Consider the following 24,597-nt stretch of genomic DNA (forward strand, 5'->3'; position numbering starts at 1 on the left):
ACACACACACACACACTACTGACTTAATACAAACTGAGCTAGAAAATTTGAACAGACCCATAACAAATGAAGGAATTAAAGAGATCATTAGAGAAAAAAAGAGAATCCCAAGATGGAAAAACCCTGGCCCGGTCAACCTGACCAAACATTCAGGGAAGAACCGACACCAATTCTGCTCAAACTATTTCAAATCACAGAAAATGAATACCACCGTCTCAGACAAAGCCAGTATCAATGCAATACATCCCATAAATAGAGGAAAATAATCACATGATCATCTCAATCCATGCCAATTTGACATAATCTAATACCCTTCTCCTGGTAAGAATGTTCAGCAAAATAGAAAGGGCATGCCTAGACATAAGGAAGCCCTTTGGCTGCACTTCCCTCTAATACAGCTATCTCTGTTTCTTCTCTTGGTAGTTCATGGGATAGCCAATGCTCTTCTCCAACACTACAACTCAAAGGCATCAGTAATTCTTCTGTCATCTTTATTCACTCTCCAGTAAAAAGACCAGGAAAAGATAGGAAAGTGTGGGAAGTCACATTCCTGGACAGAAAGAATAACCCTCCTACATGTGGGGACCAGCATGCCACCTGTCAAACACTGATGTCCACAGCACAGTGGGTAGGCCCAGGAAACTTGCCTACTCAGAAAGAAAAGTCAAATTAACTCCAGAAATGATTCTCATGGCTGCCATATGCTACTACCTCCTGGAGATCTTTTTAAAAGTGATTATAATGTCCAGGTCTCACAAACTGATTATCAGATTCCGTTACAAGAGCACAGATTGGTTAGACACGAAAGAGCTTAGAGCACCTAATCAAATATCCAAACACGTATGTTTTTGGGAATGTTAAGAGTGCAAACTAAGCCTAAAAAAATTAACATAATTTTTAATTTCTTAGAATTTCTATATTACATTGCCATAAATATGAATAAAATAAAAAACAAGTATGCTCAGTAAAATGAAATATGACATTTGAAATTGTTTCATCATAATTTGCTTTGCTCAAAATATTCACATATACAACTAAAATATTTACTTGTTAGTAAGAGATTACCAATAAACAGCATTTCTTACAAATTCAGAGGCTTTAAGTGACTCAGAGAAGGAGGAAAAAAGCAGAAAGAAAAGTCTGCCTTTCCCGCCCAGAAGTCAATGAAGCAGCGCTCACCTGGAAGTCATTCTTTACTGCCTGGAGGTCATACAGGAAGAACTTCTGACAGTGCGGCAGGAGCAGGGCCAGTAAAAGGGACAGGGCAGTGGGGACCAGCAGAAGACTCTTGGACAGAGGTGCCTTGTCTGGAAACAAAAAGAAAATAACTTTCAGTAGGACTATTCCTAGCATTTCTAAAGAGACATTGATGAAAAGCAAGAGAAATGTTCCTTTCTCCTTCTTCCTCTGACATGTTTGTCTTTAGGACCAGTAACTCAATTCCTCTGGGTGCAGTTATGGTTAGGAAGTTTCCATACCTTGGCCCCCAATGACTCTGTCAAACACGTGGATATAATTATAATATACACTAAGAGAAATGTAAAAATATCATCTGCTAAATACATTCATGGTCACAAAGGTAGTCTCTTTTCACCTTTCCTTATGTATTGATCTCACTTTAGAAATACTTCTTTTGGCAAGCTCTGGTGGCCTAGTGGCCAGAAGCTGCACTGCATTCCCAGAGGTGAGCGGTTTGAATCCACCAGATGCTCTGCTGGAGAAGGAGGAACAACCTCCTCCTGTACTAGTCCTATCTGATTTGATGGTACACCCACAAAAATGGAAAAAAAAACAAACTTCTTTTGAATGAGACTGAAGACCAAGTCCAGAAACTATGAAATTTTGCAATTCTGTTCTTACATTTATTTTCAAAATATCAACCTGAAAAGGTAAATGGCCAATGAGAATCTAAACACCAATGTAATTCACTGGCAGGTGCTCCACTCTCAAATGAGACCAAAGCTAGACGGAGTCAGTAACTTCACACAACACCTATCAGAAAATGGTCACTAAGGAATAATGAGATAGAGGGGTGTATTTTCTATCAAATCAGCCAGTCAGTTCCAAGCATGGAAAATTTCCAGATAAAGGACATTAAATAAAAATGGGCTGAAAATGTGAACACTGCTAAACTCAAATGCTAAAATCTGTTGAGTTTCTCTCTCAGGAAAACAACTGCAGTTTCAGTCATTTTACGTCCAACAGCCTGACTCAGAATTCTGTATACATTTTGCCCTTCCCACTATATTACAGATTCCTGAAGGCAGACTGCATTCCTTTACTCTTCAATATATGTGCCGTAACGCTGATAGCACCTTGCACATAGGAAATGTCCAGTCAGACAACAGGCAAGACCACAGAAAAGTGTCTGTGATGGCAACACCCTCGCATTATACAAGGTTCAGTTTAATCATACTCCGAAGAAATCCCTGGGGGAGGTTACAGTTGCTAGTGTGATTATTACTTGAGTATATAAAAATAGCCAAATTGTTTCCTCTCTACTAAGGTTTCACAAACACACGAAAGAGAACCCAGAGTAGCAGGGGCATGGCTGCACACTGGTGAGAGCCAGGGTACAACCAAGGCTTTATCACATCTAAAAGCCAACAGAGTGCCCCGGCCCTCACAGAAGCAAGTTTCCCATTGCTCAATACCGGAAAAGAAGTACGTGAGCCAGTACAGCAATGAACTTGATCCACCTAAATTCTATTGTAAACAAGCTAAAGTTTAATTTGCCTAGACTGTAAATTTAGGAGAAAAAAAATCTGCCTCAATATTTTATGATAAATAAAAAATATACAGTTACAGGGAAAATGCTGCTACTCTCACAGCTCCATCACAACTACTCCAGGAATATGATCTTCCTTCATTAAAGGCAGGGCTCAAACTTCTGGTTGCCCAGCAGCTACCAACTCATAACTGACGCCCCAGCAGGATTTGGGGATCTCATCCTTCTTTCCCAAGGAGCCGCTGATGTTGGAACACCTGACAGGTCACCTTTGGGCCTGCAGTGTGACCCTCTGTGGAATCTGTCACTAACGCACTAAAGGCAAGGTCTGTATTATTCTGACAGGGCCTATGTGGAGCAGGATATGAACCAAACTACTCTTCACAGCAATTGATATTTAACACTTTCTTCACAAGACTTTCCTTTCGCCAAACCTGTTCAAAATGCAAATTGAACAAAGCATTCAAGCAGCTGGACTTTATAGGAAGAAGAATGTAGTATGCAGAGGATACAACCTCACTTTCTGAAAGTGAGGTGGACTTGAGGCACTTGCTGCAGAAGATTAAAGACCACCATCTTCCAAATGGATTACATCTCAACCTCAAAAACCCAAAAATCTCCCCCACTGGGCGAACATGCAACATCATGATAGACTAAGACTGGCACTGTCAATGTTTTCATCTTTCTTGGCTCCATAATCAATATTCTTGGTACTATTAGTCAGGAGATCAAAAGACAAAGTACTGGGAAAGGATCAAGGTAGGGATCTCTCCAATGACCTGAAATTCAGCAGTCTGTCAGCTTAAAGACTTAAGGTGTGCCTGATTCAAGCCATGGTCTTCCCAACCTCCTGCTATGCATCTGGAGAGCTGGATAATGAATAAGAAGGACAGAAGAATTGCTGCCTTTGAGCTGTGGTGTTGGAGATGGAATACAGAATAGCTCATGAACTTCCACACAAAGGACAAAGAAATGTGTCTTGGACAAAGTGCAGCCAGAGTGCTCCTTAGAGACATGATGGTGAAGCTTCATCTCACATACCTGGAGCATGTTGTTAGGAGAGGCTATTCCTTGGAAAGAGACATCATGGTTGGAAAGGTGGAGAGTCAGTAAAAGAGAAGCAGCCTCCCACAGCGACGGACTGAAACAGTAGCTGTAGCAATGGACTCAAATGTACCAGGAACGATAAGGATGGTGCAGGATAGGGCAGGATTCAGACATGGTGTTCGTAGGGTTGCTAAGAGTCATACCCAACAACACTTAACAACATCAGTCAGTTCTTAACACTTTCCTCAGAGGACGATCTAGGTGGGAGGGGCAGGGTAACGTTTCTTCCTTGTCTGCTGCTGGGCACCTCAATGGTACAGGAAAGGGTCTCAAACAGCAGAGCTGAGAGCTTGCACTGTGCATGCATGGTCTCAAAACGCAGTATGCCAACAGTGACCATGACTGTACTGTCATTTTCTAATTAGTAAGTATTCTTTCCCATTTCTTATTTTATACTGTATCTTGCTTCCCTTCTCCTAACTTCCTGTTACCAAATGAATACATTAATAAGTTGTCTTGGTATTTTCAAGCACTGTATTACTATTATTAAGCACCTGTGACACACTGTGAAGGAGCCCCCCTGGCACAGTCATTTGCATGTTGGACTGCAAACCCAAAGCTGGCTCTTCCTCAGGGGGGACAACGAGCAGTCTCCTCCAGTGGAGACGCAGAGCCTTAGAAGCTCAGAGCTCGGCAGGTCCCTGTGAGTCACAGTCGACTTGGCCGCAGTGGGTTTGTGGTGGGTTTATATATACGTACACACACCCACACACCCCCCACGTAGGGAGTCATTAGTGGAACAGTGGTTAGCTGCTCGGCTACTTGCTAAAAGGTGGGTGGTGTAACCCCACCCTTGCTCTGCAAAAGAAAGTTGCAGCAGTCTGAGTCAAGACCTAAAGTCACAGAGACATTATGGGGCAGTTCTACTGTGTCCTACAGGGTCACTGTGCACTGGACTCCACCCACTCACCACGGATTCCGACACGCCATGCAAGGATCCTGGGAGCACAGCAGTTAGCACGCAGCAGCAAGTGAGTGACAGGTCAGCACTGAGAACTCAGCAGCAGCTCTCTTCAGAAGAAAAGACTGACAATCCATGTCCATCAAGAACGGAGTCTAGAAAGCCCTATGACGTAGATGCACTGTGTCCAGTAGGGTTACTGCAAGCAGGAATCAACTTGATAGCACAACAGTAAGGGATGCTACGCATTTTTCTAGGCCCTGGGGAAGCAGACAAACTTTCTATCTTTTTGGTGCTTTGTTTTCTAATCAGAAGAAAGAAGAAAATCAAACAAGGTAAAAAGTGTATCACGTCAGAGAGAAATAAGTGCTGCAGAGAAAACGTAAGCCGTGTGAAGTGTGCGGCTGTTTAACCCACCACTTATTTCCTGGCAGAGCTCTGGAGCTGTGTAGTTCACTGTCAGTTGCACCACTAAACCCAGAGGCCACAGGTCTCTGGCAGTTGGAGTCTACCAGCAGTTCCGTGAGAGAGAGACAGAGAATCTCCTCCCATCATGACGGGCAGCTTGAAAACCTGACTGGGGATGCTAGGACCTGGAAGCAGCTCTACAGCGGCAGGACGGGGGCTCAGTGTGGTGAGAAAGAGATCAAAAAAGGTCCTTCACATAGGGTGGGATATAAGATTTGGGGGAAGAGCACACCTGAAGCAGGAACTAAAAAAAAAAAAAAAAAGCTTGAAAACAAGAACATGCCTAGCATGTAAGAAGCAGAAAAGTAGCCAATGCAGACAAAAGCTGAAAGGGCCATAGCCATTGAGGAAAGAACAATGCCAGAGAAGCGGGAGTGGTACAAGCCAGGGTGCGGGCAGTGCAGGGGTCTGAAGGCCAGAATTGGGACGTTCACATTTACTCTTAAAAGTATATGGGGTGTTCCTTGGGGGGCGGGGGGGGGGTAGTAAAGGGAAAACATGATCAGATATATTGTCAAACAAACGCTTGCTCGAGGGGAAACAAACTCCCGGAAAGCAGGAGCAGAAGGAAGACTAGTCCGGATGATGCTAACAACACACCTGGCAAAAGCCAATGACGGCCTGGATGGGGTGGTTCGGACGAAGGTGGTGAGACATGATTAAACAGGATTTGCTAAATGACTGGTGTAATAAAGGAGGTGAAAGGAAGAGTCAAAGATGGTAACAAAGTTTTTCTTTAGCTATTAGAATGTTCATAGCAACATTATTCACCACTGGCAAGGATATGGAAACAGCCCAAATGTCCAACCACAAAAGAATGGATTGGTAAATTATGGTACATTCACACAATGGAATACTATGCAGCACACAGGAGCAATAACTTTGTAAATTATTACCTAACTTGGGAGGGACTGGAGAGCATTATGCTACACAAACTAACTCAGTCCTATAAGTATAAATATTATATAAGACCATTATTATAGAACGAGTATAAGGATCCAGGAGGGGTGGGAGAAGCTGGAAGCAGAGGGAAGTGGATATACAGGGGGAAGAGGGGATTAATCATTGGGTTGTAAAATTTGATGAGGGGGTGAGGGAAATTGAAAGAATTTGTTTGAATTTGTATTAGAATTTTGTAAATAAACTAATAAAAGGGGGGGGAGAAGACTCCGTGCCAATTACAAAGACAGAGAATTCCATTACTCTTAACCTTACCATGATTGACATGACCTGCATATTCTGGACACACTGGTCAAATAGTCTCAAAGTTTCATCTCTATCCCTGTCCACGTTTTTTTCAACTCTTGCCTTTTTATAATTCTAGTTTAGTTACTCAAAGTAACTAGAGACTAGAGCTTTCAAACTGTTAGCAGAGCACATTGATTTTGTGCCACAATCCTGTGTAAATCAACACAAGGCTTCTTTCACAGAGAAAGTCTTGCTTTGAAAACCAGATCATTTGAACCATCAGCGTGTGTGCCACTTGGCTGTCACTTTATCTGTGAAGCCAATCCATCATCCTCTATACACCTTGTCCTATTTTTCTTCCCAATGACTTATCAACTGACTTATTAAGCAGTGATTCAACACAAAGATAAGAACACATTTTAACATACTCCATTATTTTAGATGAAACTGTGAAAGAAAACCACTGGAAAAAAAATAATTTTAAAATTCCATCAAAGTAAGGTAGACTCCAGTTTCAGAGACATTAAAATGGGGGGGGGAATGAAATCTTAGAATCAAATAAATGTGTTTACTGTCCTTCCCCTATCCTCAGTTTCCAATAGGACTTAGCCTACGCAGGCAATTTTTACTCTGTTTACTACTGCATCCCAAGTGCCTACCACGGGGCCTGACCTATGAATGACAGACAGTAAGAATTTGTTAAATGGAAGATAATTAAATTTTAAAAGGTGTTCAGTAAATTACTACTGAATTAATGACTGATCGCCTTCAAGTCAAGCACGACTCTTAATGACCCTATGAACAAAAGGCCTGAAGCCACTCTACAACCATCAATATTTACCAAAGTTCACAGAGTTTCCAGAGGCATGTTGTTTAGGAAGTGGATGTCACTCTATACCCATTTTAATTCTGCCTAGAACTAAATAAGGAAGCTCTGGTGGCCTCATGGGTAAGGAGTTGCAAAGCCAACTCAAAGGTGGCCAGTGTGAATCCAGCTACTGCAAGGAAGCAAGATGGGCAGTCCACTGCTGTGTGATTTTTAGCCTCTGAAAGCTCACTGGAGGGTCAGCTATGAATTGATTCTGACTCAATGGCAATGAGAGAAGATTAAGCAAACCCTAAAAATACTGATCTGGTAATTTAAAGTTCCACCATTTACAAATGTCCTCCTCTTAATAGGAACAAACATAAACCACAAATACCTATCAAGAAAATAAAAAGATACCAAACAAATGTCTCAGAGAGTAGCCTAGTTGATAGGGAGTTGTACTGCTAATGGAAAGACAGCATTTCTGGCAGTTCGAGTCTACTAGGAGCCCCAATGAAGAAAGATTAATTCACAGCCTCAGAAACCCAACGAAGGGTCAGCTATGAGTCTGTTCAACTCGATGGCAATGAGTTTTGGGTTACAATAAAAAGACAGCAGCTTTCAACTTAAGATATGTACTTAACACTGTAAAAAATTTTACCTAAAACATTCCACATCATATAATTGTCATACTCTTTATTAAGGACATCACATTTAAATGTTTTAGTGATAAAATTACTACAGCTTACTCTGAAATGCATAAAAAAAAATAAGATGAATACATGAAATTGACAGAAAGACATAGAGATGTATTATGGAATGCATAGTGTTCCCCTAAAATATGTGCTGTAAACTGTAACCTCTACATCTATGGTTATAATCCCAATTGGGAATGGGACGTCTTTGTTGTTACGATAATGAAGCAGGACTGGTACAGAGTGTGTCTTGAATCCATTTTAAGAGAGATAAGAGAGACTGCACAAGCAAGTGAGCTGGAGAGCTGGGGAAGCAGAGACACCGAGCCAATGGGCAGCTGGTCCAAGAGCCAATGTCCAAGAAGACAAGGACTGGGGAGCTCTGGTGGCCTAGTGGCAAGGAGCTGCAACTACAATCCCAGAGGCACATGGTTCGAATCCACCAGATGCTCTGCCGGGAAAGGAAGGACAATCTCCTCCTGTACCAGTCAGATCTGATTTGACGGTACACGCACACAAAAATAATAATAATAATTAAAAAAAAGAAGACAAAGACCTTCCTCCCATGTAGATGCAGAGACAAAGACTTCCACTGGAGCTGGCACACTGAACACAGACACTCGGTCTTCTAAACGGAGAGCATTTCCTTGTTGAAACGATCATCTCAGGCATTTCTATTACAGCAGCAGTAGATAACTAAGACACTGTTTTAATAAATACTTGGTGAATGATTAAATGACACAGTTTAACGCCTCAGAATGACCATATGCAGTAGATATTGCCATCTCACAGCTGTCAAGTCAGCACTGACGCATAGCCGACCCTCCAGAGGCTGCTCAGGGGTGTAAAAGGCATGGGAGGAGACTGCCTGTCTTTCTCCCTCAGAGCCTGACCCTCCTCCAACTTACACATATAAGAAAACTGCCCCTCTGAGAGTAAGCTTCCTGTCCATGATCATCACGTGGCTTAGCCTGAAAGTAAAGGTAAAACAAAGGTCTCCATGCTCCTTCTTTCTCATGGCCATCGAGTTGGAACCAACTCACAGCGGACTCTCCAGTGGTTTACAAAGGCTGTAAACCTCATGGGAGGGCAGTGCTCATCTTCCTCCCAAAGAGCAGTGGTAGATTCGAACCTCACCCACCAGGCCCCCAGAGCTCCCTTCCAGAACCCAGGAATGAAGGATGACACAAAGGGTTGCCTGCAAGCAGTTTATTTTATGTGATCCGAGGGTGCAGGTATGGGAGACATAAAGAAAAAACATCAACACAGGACCTATTACACCACCAGAAACAGATATGAGTGACAGAACTTTGTTACGGATAAATGTATCTTAGAATATGCCAAGGAACAAACAGAAAAGCATCTTCATCCATCATCTCTTCATTCCTCAACAGTCAGTGCAGAGTGGCCAGGGAAAAGAAGTCCCGCGGGAGGGATCGAGAACTGAGGCGCTTATATTACAGCAGACTCTGGGGGAAAGGAGGGAAGAAGGAGGTGAGGCCAAGTACACAGAAGTGAGTCACAGGAGTTGTCCAATACAATGGCTAGAGGGCGGCAGGTCTCGGGGCCAGACCCTGGCTACTGGTGGACTACAAACCCAGCAACTGACGTTGATGAGACTACATCTGCACAGCCAGATACGTGCACACAAATGCACACACGTGCATACTAATAGCATATATGTGTATACAAATGCACACACGTGCGTACACATGCACACTGTCACACAGCTCCATGCTTCAAAGGGACTTCAGCCTGAAAGGTGGAATTTCAGGAAAAGGCATTTCTTGTTACCAACAATAAAGGGGGTGCTCTGTGTGGCAAAAGGGGCCCACCTCTGAACAGGGATGAAAAGACCACTGTCCGCGGACGGTGCGACGCAGAAGGGAGACTTACTGAATTGACCAGAAGTGTCAGAAATCTAGTTCTAGGAATTTAGCCCAAAGTAATTATCACAAATATGTACAAAACCAAAAATTTATAGCAAAGATGTTCATCACAGCACTTTTATCATTTTAGAAAAATAACAGAAACAGTATCAATGTTCTATTAGAAAATAGTTCAGTTGTGCTTTATCCATAAAACGAAATAATAGTCAATATTAAAACCTACAGTTTAGAAAAAAATATTTTGTTACAAAAAATGTCCCTAAAACAATGAATATGAAATATTTCTAACTGTTGTTGTTCTTAGGTGCCGTCAAGTAGAGCACACAGCGACCTATGAACAAAAGATCTAAACTCTGTCCTAAGCTGTGCTACATCACACTTCCTGACACACCAGAGCCCACCACGGTAAACACCCTGCCAATCCACCTGGTTGAGGGTCTTCGTCTCCTGCACTGACCCTCTACCTTTCCTATCATCATGTCCTTCTCCAAGCAACAGCCCCTCCTAGCAAAATGCCCAAAGTATCCTCATTATTCATGTCTCCAAAGAGCACTCCAGCTGCACCCTCTCCAAGACTTATCTATGTGCTCTCTTGGCCAAGCATGGGATGATCTGTGCTCTTCTCTAACAAACACCACAGCTCGAAGGCATTTTCTAGTGGTATCACTATAAAATCCTTTGTTAAAGAACAAGTATACAAATAGAGGGGGTAGTTTTGGACATGTGGCCAGGAGATCAGTCCCTAGAGGAAGTCATCCTGTTTGGAAGGGTGGAGGGACAGTGCAGGAGATAAAGACCCCAGATGAGATGGATTGACACACTGACTGGGGTAATGGGGGTTGGTGTGTCGGAGTCAGTGAGACTGGCTCAGGAGAGGGCAGGTTTGAGATACATAGGGGTCGCTATGAGTTGTGGGCGACTCAATGCGACATACCAACAACAATAACAAAACATTAACAGTACTTTCTGAATAATATGTCAATTGGGTATTTTAAAATTTTTAATGAAAACCCATTTTAAGAATTAGAAGAAATATTTTTTAACTAGTTTCTAAATCAGTGAAAGGCTTCATTAAGTCCTTATTCAGGGAGCTGGGGTGAGCCCCTAGCAACATGCGGGCCTCCGCATGTGGAGCAGGAAGTGGTTCATACATGAAGAACCAAAGCAGTGAGCAGGTTAAAATAAACAAACAAAAAAAAAGAAAACACTTCTACAACAGGATGTCCTACCTTCTAGAAAAGAGATGTCACAAATTTTGTGAATAACACATGATACGTTCACTTTAAAAAAAAATGCAAGGCATGTTGGCAAAGACAACACAAAACACCAAAATGAAAATGTTTCCTTTGGGACCATTCACCTCCTCTAACTTCTCTTTGGCCCAGCTAAAGCGCACAGGCATTTCCTGTGGCACTGAATCATCCTAAAATAATTATTACAGTACAAGCAGATGATTTTTTGTGTCAACCACTGTGCTAAAAAAGAAACAAAACAAAACAAAAAAAATAGCAGTCTTACCTGAGTAAGACTGTCTCAGTGAGTCTCACAATAACCCTGAGGTAGGAATCATCTAGGCAACAAAGGAGGCTACGGTGAATAACTTGCCCAAAGTCACAGCCATTTAGGAAATTAAAAAAAAAAAAAATAAATAAAATTTTAAAAAAAACAAAAACAAAAAACCCCCACATTTTAACATGTAACAAGGAAATAAAATTCTTTTATATGCTTTTTCTTGTTGTATACCGTGGAGTCGAAATCACTCCATAGCTGATTGTCCAGCGGGGTTCAGAGGCAGTTAATCGCATGGAAGGAGACTGCCCATTCTGCAGCTAGCGGGATTCGAATAGTATGCCCTCGGGGCTGTGGTGCAACTTCTTGTCTTACTATTCCAATATTTAAAGCGTATCTTTTCAGTTCTTCAAATATTAAATACAGTTCTCATGAGACGCTCCATTTCGAGCTATCTATCGAAGAACAATGAAAACAGCAAAACCTCAGACATAACTGTTCACCGTCACATTACTCACAAGAGGCACAAAGTACCAATAAACTAAGTACCTGTCAACTGACAAACAGATCAGCAAAAAGTGGCGTAATATTGCAATGAGCGCAAACATCACACATTCCGTGACTCCATTTAGGGAACATGTGGCACAGGCCAGTTCATGGACAGAGAAAGTGGAATGGCTGTCAAGGACCAGACGAAGGGGGCAGTGTAGAAGTGATTGCTTGATGGTATGGGGTTTCTTTTGGGGGTGATAAACTTTTCTGAACAATTAGTGGTGGTTGCAAAGTAATGTAAATGAAGTACTGAGAGCTACACAATCTAGAACTTTAAACTGTAACATAGTGAGGTTTAACTTATGAGTATCTACCTCAATTAAAAAGAAATGTGTCCTTTTCAAGCACAAAAAAAACACCCCACTATCCACAGGTCCTTCAAAGCTCAGCTTTATTAAAGAAACATTCTAGCTGAAAGCAGACACAGGATGATATAAGAGGAATTAAACCCACCAGGAAGGCTTTTAAAAATTCAGTCCAATAGTTGTTCACGCCCTAAAGAGGAGGGGCCCACCACGCCCTACAGAAACACGGGGCTTCCCATTTCTGAATGCTTGTTATTTGATAAATGACTCAAACTCTCTTGAAGTCTTTCATTAGAAAGAAGGTAAGTGTGGTCATTAGAAAAAAAGTGCCGCTTCCCAAGCATTTCAAGGGACAACACTCTGAAACCACTCTGATTCCTTTTTTGGGCCAAAGGAAGGGGGTCTCCCTGAAACCATTTACTAAAGACTGTTCAAGAGTCTAAACGTGCCAGGTTCTTGCATTACATGCACTTCCTTACAGTGTCTGAAGGTGCAATGCTGAGAGCCACTCATTAACCCACCGGGGTTTCTCACGCACTGGGGAGAATTTGGTGACACTCGGTCACCTGCACACTGACCGTCCCTCACACAGGTCACTAAAGGCTGTGCTGGGCAGCAAGCCTGGTCCAGGAGGGCAGCCAGTAAAGAACTGTTCTGAGGCCAAATGGTTACTAAGTTTATCTGGAAAAGAAACAGGAGAAAATGCTATGATGTTAGGGGTGGAAGTAGAATCATGAGGTAAATTAGATATTTTTTAAAATGTGTTCTACACCTAAGATACTTAGACAAAATGAATTAAAAAAACCCTAGCACCAAAGCTGGCATGCTAGAGAAAAAGTATGTCCAATCTGCAAGTCGTCCACAAGGGCATCAGGCAGTTGTCCCTTCATCTTGGTCCTGCCACCATGCAGCTCATTGGTGTTGACTGATCTCTCCGGGAGATTTCATGCAAACATTGATTTTTTTTTCCTGATCAGTAAGTACAAAGAACAGTGTTTATCAAAAGTTCTAATTAGTTGAGGAAGAATGGGAATCCCAGAACACTTGATCATGCTAATGAGAAACCTATACTTGAACCAAGAGGCAGTCGTCAGAACAGATCAAGGAAACACTGCATGGTTCAAAATTCGGAAGGGTGTACGCCAGGGATGCATCCTGTCTCCATACCTTTTCAACATGTATGCAGAGCAGATTATCCGAGAGGCTGGGCTCTATGAGGAGAAATGTGGGATCAAGATTGGTGGAAGATCTATCAACAATCTGCGATATGCAGCTAACACAACCCTGCTTGCTGAAACTGAGGACCTGAAGCGCTTGCTGCAGAGGGTCAAGGACTGCAGCCTTCAATATGGACAAGCTGGAGAGGAGTCTACAAATGAAAACCTCCATTCACACAGGACAATTTTGAGTGCTGGTGACTGACTGTGTCAGAGAAGAACTGTTTGTTCTTCCAATGGCTGGCTGTTCAGAAGTAAATCTCTAAGGCTTCCTTCCAAGGCACCTTGGTGGACTGGCACCTCCAACCTCTCAGTGGGCAGCTATGTGCATCCATTACCTACATTACCTATAAAGTCAAGGAATCACTCAGTCTTGTGATCAAACTCAGTGCTAGGACTTAAAAGATATATGCGATGGGAAATATCTGCTTTAGCAGATGTTTAGTGTAAAAGAAATCGGACTGTTTGCGTAAGAGATGGCAAAGAGAATAAATGCCTGTAAGGTACTGAATGCTACATGATTTTAAAGCTTGGCTGATCCAGAGGACCTAGCATACTCTTTGATGATGATGCATAAGAGAATTGAATTTTAAATCATTTTAACTCTGACCTTATAAATAGCTTTTCAGCATCTAATCCGTGGCTGCCAATCCAAAGGCTTGCAGTCCAAATCCAGCATCTTCCCCAGAAGAGAAATGGGCAAGCTCCTCCAAAGTGATTCACAGCCTCTGAAACCCTGCTGAAGGCTCAGCTACGAGCCTGATGGTACTTAACAACAGTGATCTTTGAGTCGAGACGCGATTTAACAGCTATAACCACTGGTGCAGACAACAGTAGCAGGCTGCCACATCTGTCCGGGAATGAATTAGTCTGAACCGCTGAGTGGTCCATCAACAGCTGAGAATGAACCACTGTGTCACCAGGGTTCCACACGGACCTCAAATTCTAAATAAATTCATTCTAAAAGCATAGGAGCAGAATAAGGTTCTGATCTATTGTTTTTAGAGTCTCTATGAGTTGTGCTCAACTTGACAGCACATAACAACAACAACATTAAAGAGTCAGATAAAATCAAACAAAAAATTAGCTATATAAATTTTCAATTCCAGACAGTAGACTGAGGATACCTGTCTACTTTCCCTCCCTTCAGGAGTTGTAACTGTTGTACTGAAATAAAATCTCAAAACAGCAGAGACACACAACCTTCCATGAGGTCCTGCATTCATGCTGGGTGAAGCTCTTCCAAAAACCCCAGCCCCAACCCCCCGATATTCATTCTCACATAGAAACCAGATGAGCTGGACCACTGCAGCTAGGTGACAAGGAGGAAGATGGGGAGAAAGAGCCTCTCTCAAAAGTGAAAGCCACATAAGAATACAAGCCCTCCCAACTCTGACAAGCCTGGAGCACTCAGTGGTGGGCAGGCACCCCATCTCTGCACCCTACGTGGAAACCAGAACTGAGTTTACAGTCAGCTCTACCATTTAAGGCTCGGTTCTCCAGGGGGAAACGGTCTGTAAGCAAAGAGGAAATGCATCTTAACAGCTTACCAATTCATCCTGTACTACTATCTACGGTGGCCAAAGAGGATCCATAAAGTTCACCACCCATGTAACACAGTATGACTAGATTTTACTCTAGGAAATACTCCAGAAAATTATAAACAAAGAACCCCCCCAAAAAAGGAAAACTAAGTCAGATTTAAGAAGTAACTGTGGTCAAGTGTGACTCTAAAGCAGTGAAAAAATACCAAATTAAGAGATTCCTTGAAGGAGTTTCCTATGACACCTAGGTTCTCTGAGTCTGCATTAAATATGTTGTTATAAGGTGTCTCTGAGTCAAGTACAACTCATAATGACCCTATGAACAAAAGATCTGAACCCTGATCTATCCTGTGACGTCCTCACACACAAGGTTCCACTGCAGCAGTCACTGTGTCAATCTACCCCGTTGAGGACCTTCCTCTCCTTTGCCAACCCTCCACCATTCCTAGCATCACGTCCCTCTCCAAGGAATAGCCCCTCCTACATAATAATAATAATGTAAACATAGCAGTTATTTTCATTCCATACATAATCAACCTATATTCAACCTATATTCAAAGTATTTTTTAATTTTTTATTGGTTGACCTATCATGTCTATACATCATGTTTCATACATGTACTTTGTGTTTTAAGATTTATATATATTTCATTCATGTACACTGTGTTTTCAGCAAGCAAGGTTGTGTCATCTGCATAATATAGGTTGTTGATGAGTCTTCCTTCAACCCTGAAGCCATTCCTCCTCATAAAGCCCAGCCTCCTGAATAATCTGTTCTGCATATAGAATGGAAAGATATGGAGACAGAGTGCATGCCTGACTCACTCTTTTCCTGATTTTGAACCAAGCAGTGTTTTCTTGTTCTGTTCTGAGAACTGCTTCCTGGTCTAAGTTTCACATGAGCACAATTAAGTTTAATTTTGTGGTCAGAATTTAGAAGCATGTGTCTAAAGCAATAAAATAACACTATTTAACCAATTTAAATTTTAGGAATATATGAAACTTATGACTCTCTTGGCATTTCTAAGAAAAAAGAGAGGGGCAACAACATAATTCTAGAAACTGTACAAACTATACATGTAACAGCACTATGATTCACTTTGAAAGATGCTATAGTGTAAACCAAACACAAGTTATATAAAATAGTATTTAAGGGGTAAATTTATGTATTTAGATATTCCTTTCTTACTGGAACAGAAAATTAACCCCAAAATATCTTTTTATTTATGCATTTCAAGATTTTCTTTGATAAAAGTTATTTTATATTTAATAAACCTTGAGAAGGTTAGGGCTTGAGAAAGAAGGGAAAGAATTACTCCACATATTTAAGAGCTAAGACTCTTTATATTAAGGATTTATTCATGAATGAAAAGTTTCATATTTAAAATCTTCACAGATAAAATAAAGCAGCAACTGATAATTGGAATAAATTCTTTGTAATATATACCAAGATGAAATATCTTTTAGGTATATTAACATCCAAAAGAGCTCTTACCTATGACTCAAACACACACGCATAATATTCTAACAGAAAAAGAAAAAAGTAAAGAAGAAAAAAAGTTAAATAAGCTCAAAAAAATGTGAAAATGCCAAAAACAAAAGGGAACAAATTCACATTTTCAGGCATTCAAAACCATGCAGATTTCAAGAACAATGAGATATCATTATTTTTAATCTCTCAAATGGCAATTATTTTATCCTGTCCAATTCTTTCAAGAATTTAGTGAAAGATTTCTTCTTATGCTGCTAACAAGTATACAGTGAAGAATTTGTCCATAAATAACAAGAACTTTAAAACGTTCTTTCACCCTTTAATTCCATATTTGTCATTATTTCTTTAGGATAAAGTTAAAGATCTGATCAATAATTTAGTTGTAAAGATGTTTACCACAAGCACTGTGTCTAGTTGGAAAAAATGGATGTTTCTATATAGTAGGATATCTTAACTGTTCAAGGCACGAATTTTGGAGAACCAACATTATTTTTAGGGAAGAAATCACCTAAGAAAACATACCATCAAATGCTATTTCTGTGTAAAAGCAAGCTCGCACACGTACATATGTGTGTGTGCTTATATGTGACTGAAAGAGAAAGATAAGGACTTCCATAGAACAAGTCTAGAAGATTGAAGACTGGACTATATCAACAATGGCTAAATGGAAAATTGAGTTTGGAACTAACCAGACAGGACTTCTTTATACAGTATGCAACTGTAATTTTTAAATTTTCTGCAGAAAGCCTGTTTACTTCTTCTAACAAGGCAGAGCAAGAACAGTGCTCAAAGTGAGCTCTGAAGAGGATCAATGACATTTAAGCAAATGCACTTAGGAATTTAAGTGAAAAGGCTGAATACAAAACTACATATCCAAATTCTCAGTTTTGCTTTTATAAATGTATACACAGGATCAAAACGAATGTACATGACACCAAAATATACACAGGGATTAAGTGTGTGTAATATAATGATAAAAATGTAATTCTTCTCTCTTATATTTTCTCACAGAAAGGCAATCTCAGTAACCCTTAGCAACAGAGTTCATAAAGTTAAACAAATTTCTGTTGTAAGATTGCTCTGAGAATTTGAAATAATGTGCATTTTCAGTCTTTAAAGAATAATAAAGCTCTTAACACTCTTTCCACTGTGCCATGTTACATTAAAGGGTCTAAAATGGCATAATCATTGGAAAATAGTTAAGAACAATGACAGTATCACTTATGTTGTTGATTGCCTTTGAGTCAAGCAGGATTAATAGCGACCCTATGAACAAAAAAGCCTGAAGCCTTTCTGTAACTACCTACATTTATCAAAGTTCATAGAGTTTCCAGGGGCATGTTGTTTAGGAAGTGGATGCCACTCCTACTTCCAAATATCACTTATAAAGTCTTAGAAAAGAATCATAATCTAAATTAGAGTTAAGCTCTAACTCATTTTTTCATATACTTGGAACAAGGCAGTTCTGCTGGTACAGACCATAGTATGCCACTAACCAAACAGCCAAGCATCTCTAGCCGTTTCAAATCCACCAATGAATGGCTCCTTGGAAAAAAGAAGGCCGGTCTCCTCCAGTGGAGACACACAGACTCAGAGTAAGATGTATCGTCTCAGAAACTCGACAGGGGCACGCTATCAGTCAGAATCCACTTGACGGTTGTTGTTGTTGTTGTTGTTGTTGTTATGTGCTGTCGAGTTGCTTGCGACTCATAGCAACCCTATGTACAACAGCCCTAAACTCCGCTCTGTCCTGTGCCAATCGCACTGTCTCTGACACTCCCATTCCAATTATCCCAGTCACTGAATCAATCCACCTCATAGAGGGCCTTCCTCTCCTGTGCTGTCCCTCCACCCTCCCAAGCATGATGTCCCTCTCTAAGGACCGGTCTCTCCTCACAACATGTCCAAAGTATGTTAGACGGAGCCTCAGAATCCTTGCCTCCAAGGAGCCACCCGGTTTTAACCCTTCCCAGGACAAATCTGTTTGTTTTCCTAGCAGTCCATGGTATTCTCAATACTCTTCTCCAGCACCACAGCTCAAAGGCATCAATTCTCCTTCTGTCCTCCTTGGTCATGGTCCAACTTGACGGTAGTGAATTCTAATTTCTCACATTATCAGAATTCCATAAATCAGTACATTTCAGAAACGCTGGCACACATTCAATCTTCATAATCAGGCTGTGCTTATTAAATTCAAGAGAGGCGTATTTTTAAAATAGCTTGATTCGGTAACATTCATTTAAAAAAAAAAATAAATAAACCAAGGCTGGTACTGAGACAACAGGAGAAAGGGAAAGTTGGAGAAGATGGTCAGTTGACTCTAAAGATAAGAGGCAGGGAGGAACACAGCATAAACAAATACCCCGTACAGAGTAATATCAGTACAGAAAGATGCTATAGGGCATAAAACAGCTCCCCTGGATCTGGGTTCTGATCTAGGATGCAAGAGGCGACTCCGGACAGCAGGAGGACAGTGGTACCCCATGTGACCAAACAGCTGCAATCCAAATGGGGAGCAAGGGAAGAAACTTGCCAGGACAGAAATAGTGACATTTCTTTGAGGGAAACATTTTCCAATGATTGGGAAAGAAATTCTTCAATTAACCTGAGCTGTTAGAGTCATCATGAGAGTATAAATACCCCAGTGGTCAACATAAACAAACACAAATAAACTATGACATTTGAGGAGCAGGGGGTGTATTGCTTCAGAACACAAAACTACACAGTGAGACATTTTGGGTTCAAAATCTAGTGGTGCTCGAGTACATGACTTTGGGAGAGTTATATAAATAGTCCATGCCTTGGTTTCCTCATCTGTAAATTTAGGAAAAGAATTGGGACTACTTTATAGTTGTTCAAAGGAGTCTATATATAAACAGAAAAATATCAAGCTTACTATGCATAAGCAAGTACGTTATTAAATGCTGTCAAGTCAACTCCAACTCACTGTGACTCAACATGTTGTTATGTGCTGTCGAGTGCAACTCTATAAACAACAGATCTGAACCCCGTCCTATCCTGCACCATCCTCACACTTCCTGACACACTAGAGCCCACGGCAGCAGTCACCTGGTTGAGGTCTTCCTCTTTTTTCACTGACCAGTCATCCTTTCCAAGCATGATGTCCCACTCCAAGAAATAACCTCTCCTAGTGTGTTCTCTTGCCATACAGAGGTAACTCGTAGTTGCTGTAAAGCTGAACACTGTGACACTGATGTGTCAAATGCGTTAATGGTCACCCATGGTGGACAGTGTTTGGTGGAGCTCCCCGATTAAAACAAACTTGGAAGCAGGAGTGGAATCCAGTTTTGTAACAGCTTGCCTCTGGAAACCCTATGAACTTGGAGAAATTATGAATGTCACGCAAGTGTTAAGGACTTTCGTTCACGGGGTCGCTATGAGTCGCCTACGACTGTTGTTAACAGCAACAACAACAACAGCAGCAGCAACCTGTCTGAAGTATAACTCTACATACAACAAATGAAAATCCTACACCATCCTCACGTACTCCACTGGGCATAAGCCCGTTACTGTAATTATTGTGTCAAATTCATCTTGTTGAGAGTCTTCATCGCCTTCTGACTCTCCACCTTTGCAGGCACGATGTCTCCTTCCAAGGACTCGTCTCTCCTGACAACGTGCTCAAATTATGAGACAACGTGCACAATCCTGGCCTCCAGGGCACACCCTGGTTGTACTACTTCAAAACAGACTTATTTGTTCTTTCTGCACCCCTAGGAGTTCATGTTCACTTTCCTGTTCTTCCTGCTTGGGTCCTTTTGGCCTGCTTGGTGTCATAACTGAGCTGAACCAGTGATGCATCCAATTCTTGGGGGAAGGGATTCTGGGCTCTTCAGTCTCAGAAAGCTTCAGTTGACTTTGCTACAGTAAGAATACAGGAAGCATTTAGAAACCTCTGCTCCTGTCATCTAAGGAGCTCTGGTGGTCTAATGCTTACCTGTGCTGCTAACTGAAAGTCGGTGGCTCTGCAGCAGAAAGACAGTATCCTTACAAATGACATACAGCCTGAAACCCAATGGAGTGTTGCGAGGAGTCAAAATCAACTCAAGAGCAGTGGGTTTCGGGTGCCTCAAGTCATCAAGAAGATGAAGTTATTCATCTTCCCTCTCACCGCAATGAGACCGGAGCTCTAGAAGGAGCCGAGGTGACACAGTGATTGAAAGAGCCAGCTACAAACCGAAAGGTTGGCAGTCTGAAAGTCATTCCATGGCATCCATCAGTTTGTTGTACTGAATTGCCCTGCATGTCGTAATTACTCAGTAGCCTGGACATCTTTATCCCTGTTTGTCATGATTCTAACTAGTACAGCACTCGTCAGTCCGTTTGCTGTCTGTCTGTATGTTGCTGTGATGCTGAAAGCTGTGCCTCTGTGTATCAAAATGAGAGGGGTTGACTCACGGTGGGCAAGGTTTTAGTGATGTTCACAGATTCAGACGGCCTAGGAAGCAGGACTGGCCATCCACTTCTGAAATAACAGGCCTCTGAAAACCATATGAACAATAAAGGAACATGGATAGATCCTGTAGTAGAAGGAGATCCCAGATTAGAAGTCAATCAAAATGAGGAAGAAACAGCCGCAGACATGCTTTAAGAGCTGGAGGAGGGGAAGACCCTCAACGAGGTGGACTGACAGTGATGGCAGAAATGGACTCGAGCGTGTCAGAGATTGCGGGGATGGCACAGACCTCGACAAGAATCAGATCTGTTGTTCAGAGGGTCTCCATTTGACAGCACCGAACAACAGCAACAGGCATTCTATGGGAGGAACATGTGGCAATCTGCTTCTGTTAAGATTTACAGCCTTGCAAACCCAATGGGTAGGTCCTCTTCTGTCCGACAGGGTCACTATGAGTCGGAACCAATGCAACAGCAGTGGGATTTTGGGTTGAGCTCTTCATCATCCAACAGTTTGCCTTCTGAGGGCTTTGCGCTTTCACTTCTTTCTGTCTCTATCTTCAGCTTAGGCCCCTCTACTGGCTTTTTCCCAACACTGCGTACACAAGCTAAGATTTCTTCCATCTTCAAGAAACTTTCCCTTGATGCCTATTATTAATTACCTGTAATGACAATTCATAATTGATGCTGCTGGATTGGCTAAGAGTACGAAATACACTATGAATAGGCCAAAAGAACCAACAAATTTAGAAGAAGTGTAGCCAGAGGATGGTGAAAATTCATCTCACAGGCTTTGGGCATGCTGTCAGAAGAGCTAGTCCTCAGAGAAAGACACCATGCAGGGAAAATAAGAGTCAGTGAAAGAGAGGAAGGCCTTCAGTGAGATGGACTGGCACAGTGACTGTGCCAACGGGCTTCAGCACAGGAGAGGCTGTGAGGACAGCACACACAGGGCAGGGCTCCTAACTGCTCACAGGGTCGCTGTGAGTCACAGTCAACCGGACTATGTGTAACAACTGCAACTCACTCTATATAGTCAAACTTCTTGAAAACCCTTTCTAAGCCCACCTCTCCACTCTTGATCCTACTTCCTCCTTGGCCCATTATATATAATCTGACTCCTCTCCCGGATTGCTGGAGTAGCTATTTCAGAAACGTTCCAGGGGGCCTCTTTCTCAAAAGTGTACCTGAGTTTTTGTTTTAAATACATAAATCTGCAGTGTTTGATACTGCACTGTTTGACTCTCCCTTCCTTGAAATTCTTTCCCTCTTAGTGTCCCTCTCCCTCTCGGTCACTCCTCAGTCTCGCTGTTGTTGTTAGGAGCCATCAATTCGAGTACAACTGAGAGTGACTCCATGAACAGCCAACCTGAATCTTGCCCTATCCGGTGCCATTCTCATAATTTCTGAAACACTCGGCCCCACTGCTGAAGTCACCTTATCAATCCAGCTCCTGGCGTTTCCTATCCTTCGCTGATTTCCCCACCCCACATCTTAATAAGCATGATGTCTCTTTCCAAAGAACAGCTTCACCTACAATAGCTTCATGTCCAACATATGATAGATGAAGCTTCTCCATCTTTGCCTCTAATTATTACCTAACTTGGGAGGGACTGGAGAGCATTATGCCGAGTGAACTAACTCAGTCCCACAAGGACAAATATTGTATAAAACCATTATTGTAGAATGAGTATAAGGATCCAAAGGGGCTGGGGGAGGGTGGAAGCAGAGGGATGAGGATGTGTAGGGGGGTAGGGAGGATTAATCATGGAGTTATATAATTTGATAGAAGGGGTGAGGGAAATTGGAAGAATCTGTTCTCAAAAAGAATATATTCAAATTTTGTAAATAAACTAGTATTAAAAAAATGAAAAGGGAGTATTCTGACTGCACTTTGACAAGACATATGTTTGTTCTTTTGGCTGTCCACGGGATATTCAGTACTGTTCTCCAACACCACAACTCAAAGGCATCAATTCTTCTTCTGTCATCCTTATTCACTGTCCAGATCTCAGATACATAACAAGTGACTGAAAAGATTATGGCCTCAATCAGGTAAGGTGCACCGTGCTCCTCAAATTGGTATCATTGCTCTTCAGCATTCTAGAGAGGTCCCTGAAAGCAGACTTGCCCAGTGCAATACATCTCCTGACATCCCAACTGCTGGTGCCAAGGGTGTTGATTATTGAGTCAATGAAAACTAAATCCCTGACACAGCTTCAATCCTTTCTCCACCTGTTGTAATACTGACTGTTGATCCTGTGCTGAAGATCTTTGTTTTCTTCCTTTTTTAATTTTATTTTATTATTTTTGTGTGAGTGTACCATCAAATCAGATCTGACTGGTACAGAAGGAGACTGCCCCTCCTTCCCCGGCAGAGTATCTGGTGGATTCGAACCGTGCGCCTCTGGATTGTAGTTGCAGCTCCTTGCCACTAGGCCACCAGAGCTCCCCTATGTTTTCTTCCCTTTCTTAATGCTGAAATGCCTATAGACTGTGTGCCCAGTTCTCTCCTTACCTAACGCGGATGATGCATTCTGAATGTCTCTGCACACCCATTAGGAAACGCTTACCCCAGTCAGAATCAGCAATCCGCTAATTCATTACCCCTTGCTGCTCTGCTAGGCCCTTCTCAGGCTCTAAAGACCACTCTTCACTTGAATATTTAACAAATTCTAACTCATCCTTCAAAAATTAGCTCAAATACCAGCTACAGCGGGAAGTCTTCACCAACAGTACTCCTTCCCCACCAATCCACCCACTTCAACAAATTCACAGCACTGGCCACAGAGATTGTCTGGTTATTGTTTTTTAAATCCCATGATATTCCCATTACAGATTGAGCTCCTTGAGAATGAGAATTATATCTGGAATACACTAGATCATTAACACCAGCTGAATCCATCATTATGGAGTAAACATAGTGATTTGAATATGGAAAGAGAATACTTAATATTATCATGTAATAAATGATACATATATTACTCAACATACAATTGAATTATACCACTTGTCCCTACCTCACCTCATTGTCATCAATTAACTGCCTCAGAGTTGACCTTCCACTGTGCTTCCAAGGCTATAAAGCTCAGAGGAGGACAATGTCCATCTTTCTCCCTCAGAGCAGCTGGGAGTTTCAGACAGAGTAACGCCTTTCAGCCTATGCCACCAGAGCACCATCTGGTCATGAGCAAGGAATATCAAATAAGCCACAAACACTGTTCTTCTGCACTTTGTTTATATGACCAGTTGTATGACTTGGAAGATGGCAATCCAGTTTTAAAGAAATGGTCATAAGCCCCTTTCCTGTAATCTGTTGTGCAGCCGCCTTCTTTAATACCCTGAAAAGGCACCAGTGGGCTTGTCTCAGTGTCTTTGTGCTCACTCTTCCCTCCATCTTCGGAGAGTGTAGAATTTTAGCAAATTCTGATATGCCTGGCTTCACACTGCTTAGCTCTCAACTCAATACCTTCACAGGCATCTTCCATGAACATGCAAACTAGAGCAATTCACCACAACCTTAATTTTTGCCTTTACCATCTTGTTTTTACCCTAACACTTATTTGCTAACAAATGTATGTTGGTGTCTTACGTTCCACTTTTTGCTCTATGTCAACAGTCTGTGGGTTATAGGAGTACTCAGTAAGCACGTTCTGCGTGAATGGATGGCAGAGAGGGACGGGAGGGAAGACTTAACGTTAGCATTTCAGTGACGAGAAACAGGGACTTTGAGGGGGGAAAAGAAAAAGAACGCTATTCAGTACACATGTGAGCAAGAA

At 41.8% G+C, this 24,597-nt stretch overlaps 1 protein-coding gene across 1 annotated transcript in view; it reads right to left on the reverse strand.

Annotated features, from left to right (window-relative positions):
• UBAC2 (UBA domain containing 2) overlaps positions 1–24,597 on the reverse strand; it is a 244,828-nt gene that overhangs the window by 214,536 nt on the left and 5,695 nt on the right. Inside the window, exon 2 of the mRNA XM_006879557.1 lies at positions 1,180–1,307. Within this exon, the coding sequence (XP_006879619.1) occupies positions 1,180–1,307 (128 nt within the window). The remainder of the gene's footprint in view (positions 1–1,179; positions 1,308–24,597) is intronic.

This window comes from Elephantulus edwardii, unplaced genomic scaffold (assembly GCF_000299155.1).
Source record: "Elephantulus edwardii isolate Elephantulus edwardi_28Jun2011 unplaced genomic scaffold, EleEdw1.0 scaffold00004, whole genome shotgun sequence".
Taxonomy (NCBI): Eukaryota; Metazoa; Chordata; class Mammalia; order Macroscelidea; family Macroscelididae; genus Elephantulus; species Elephantulus edwardii.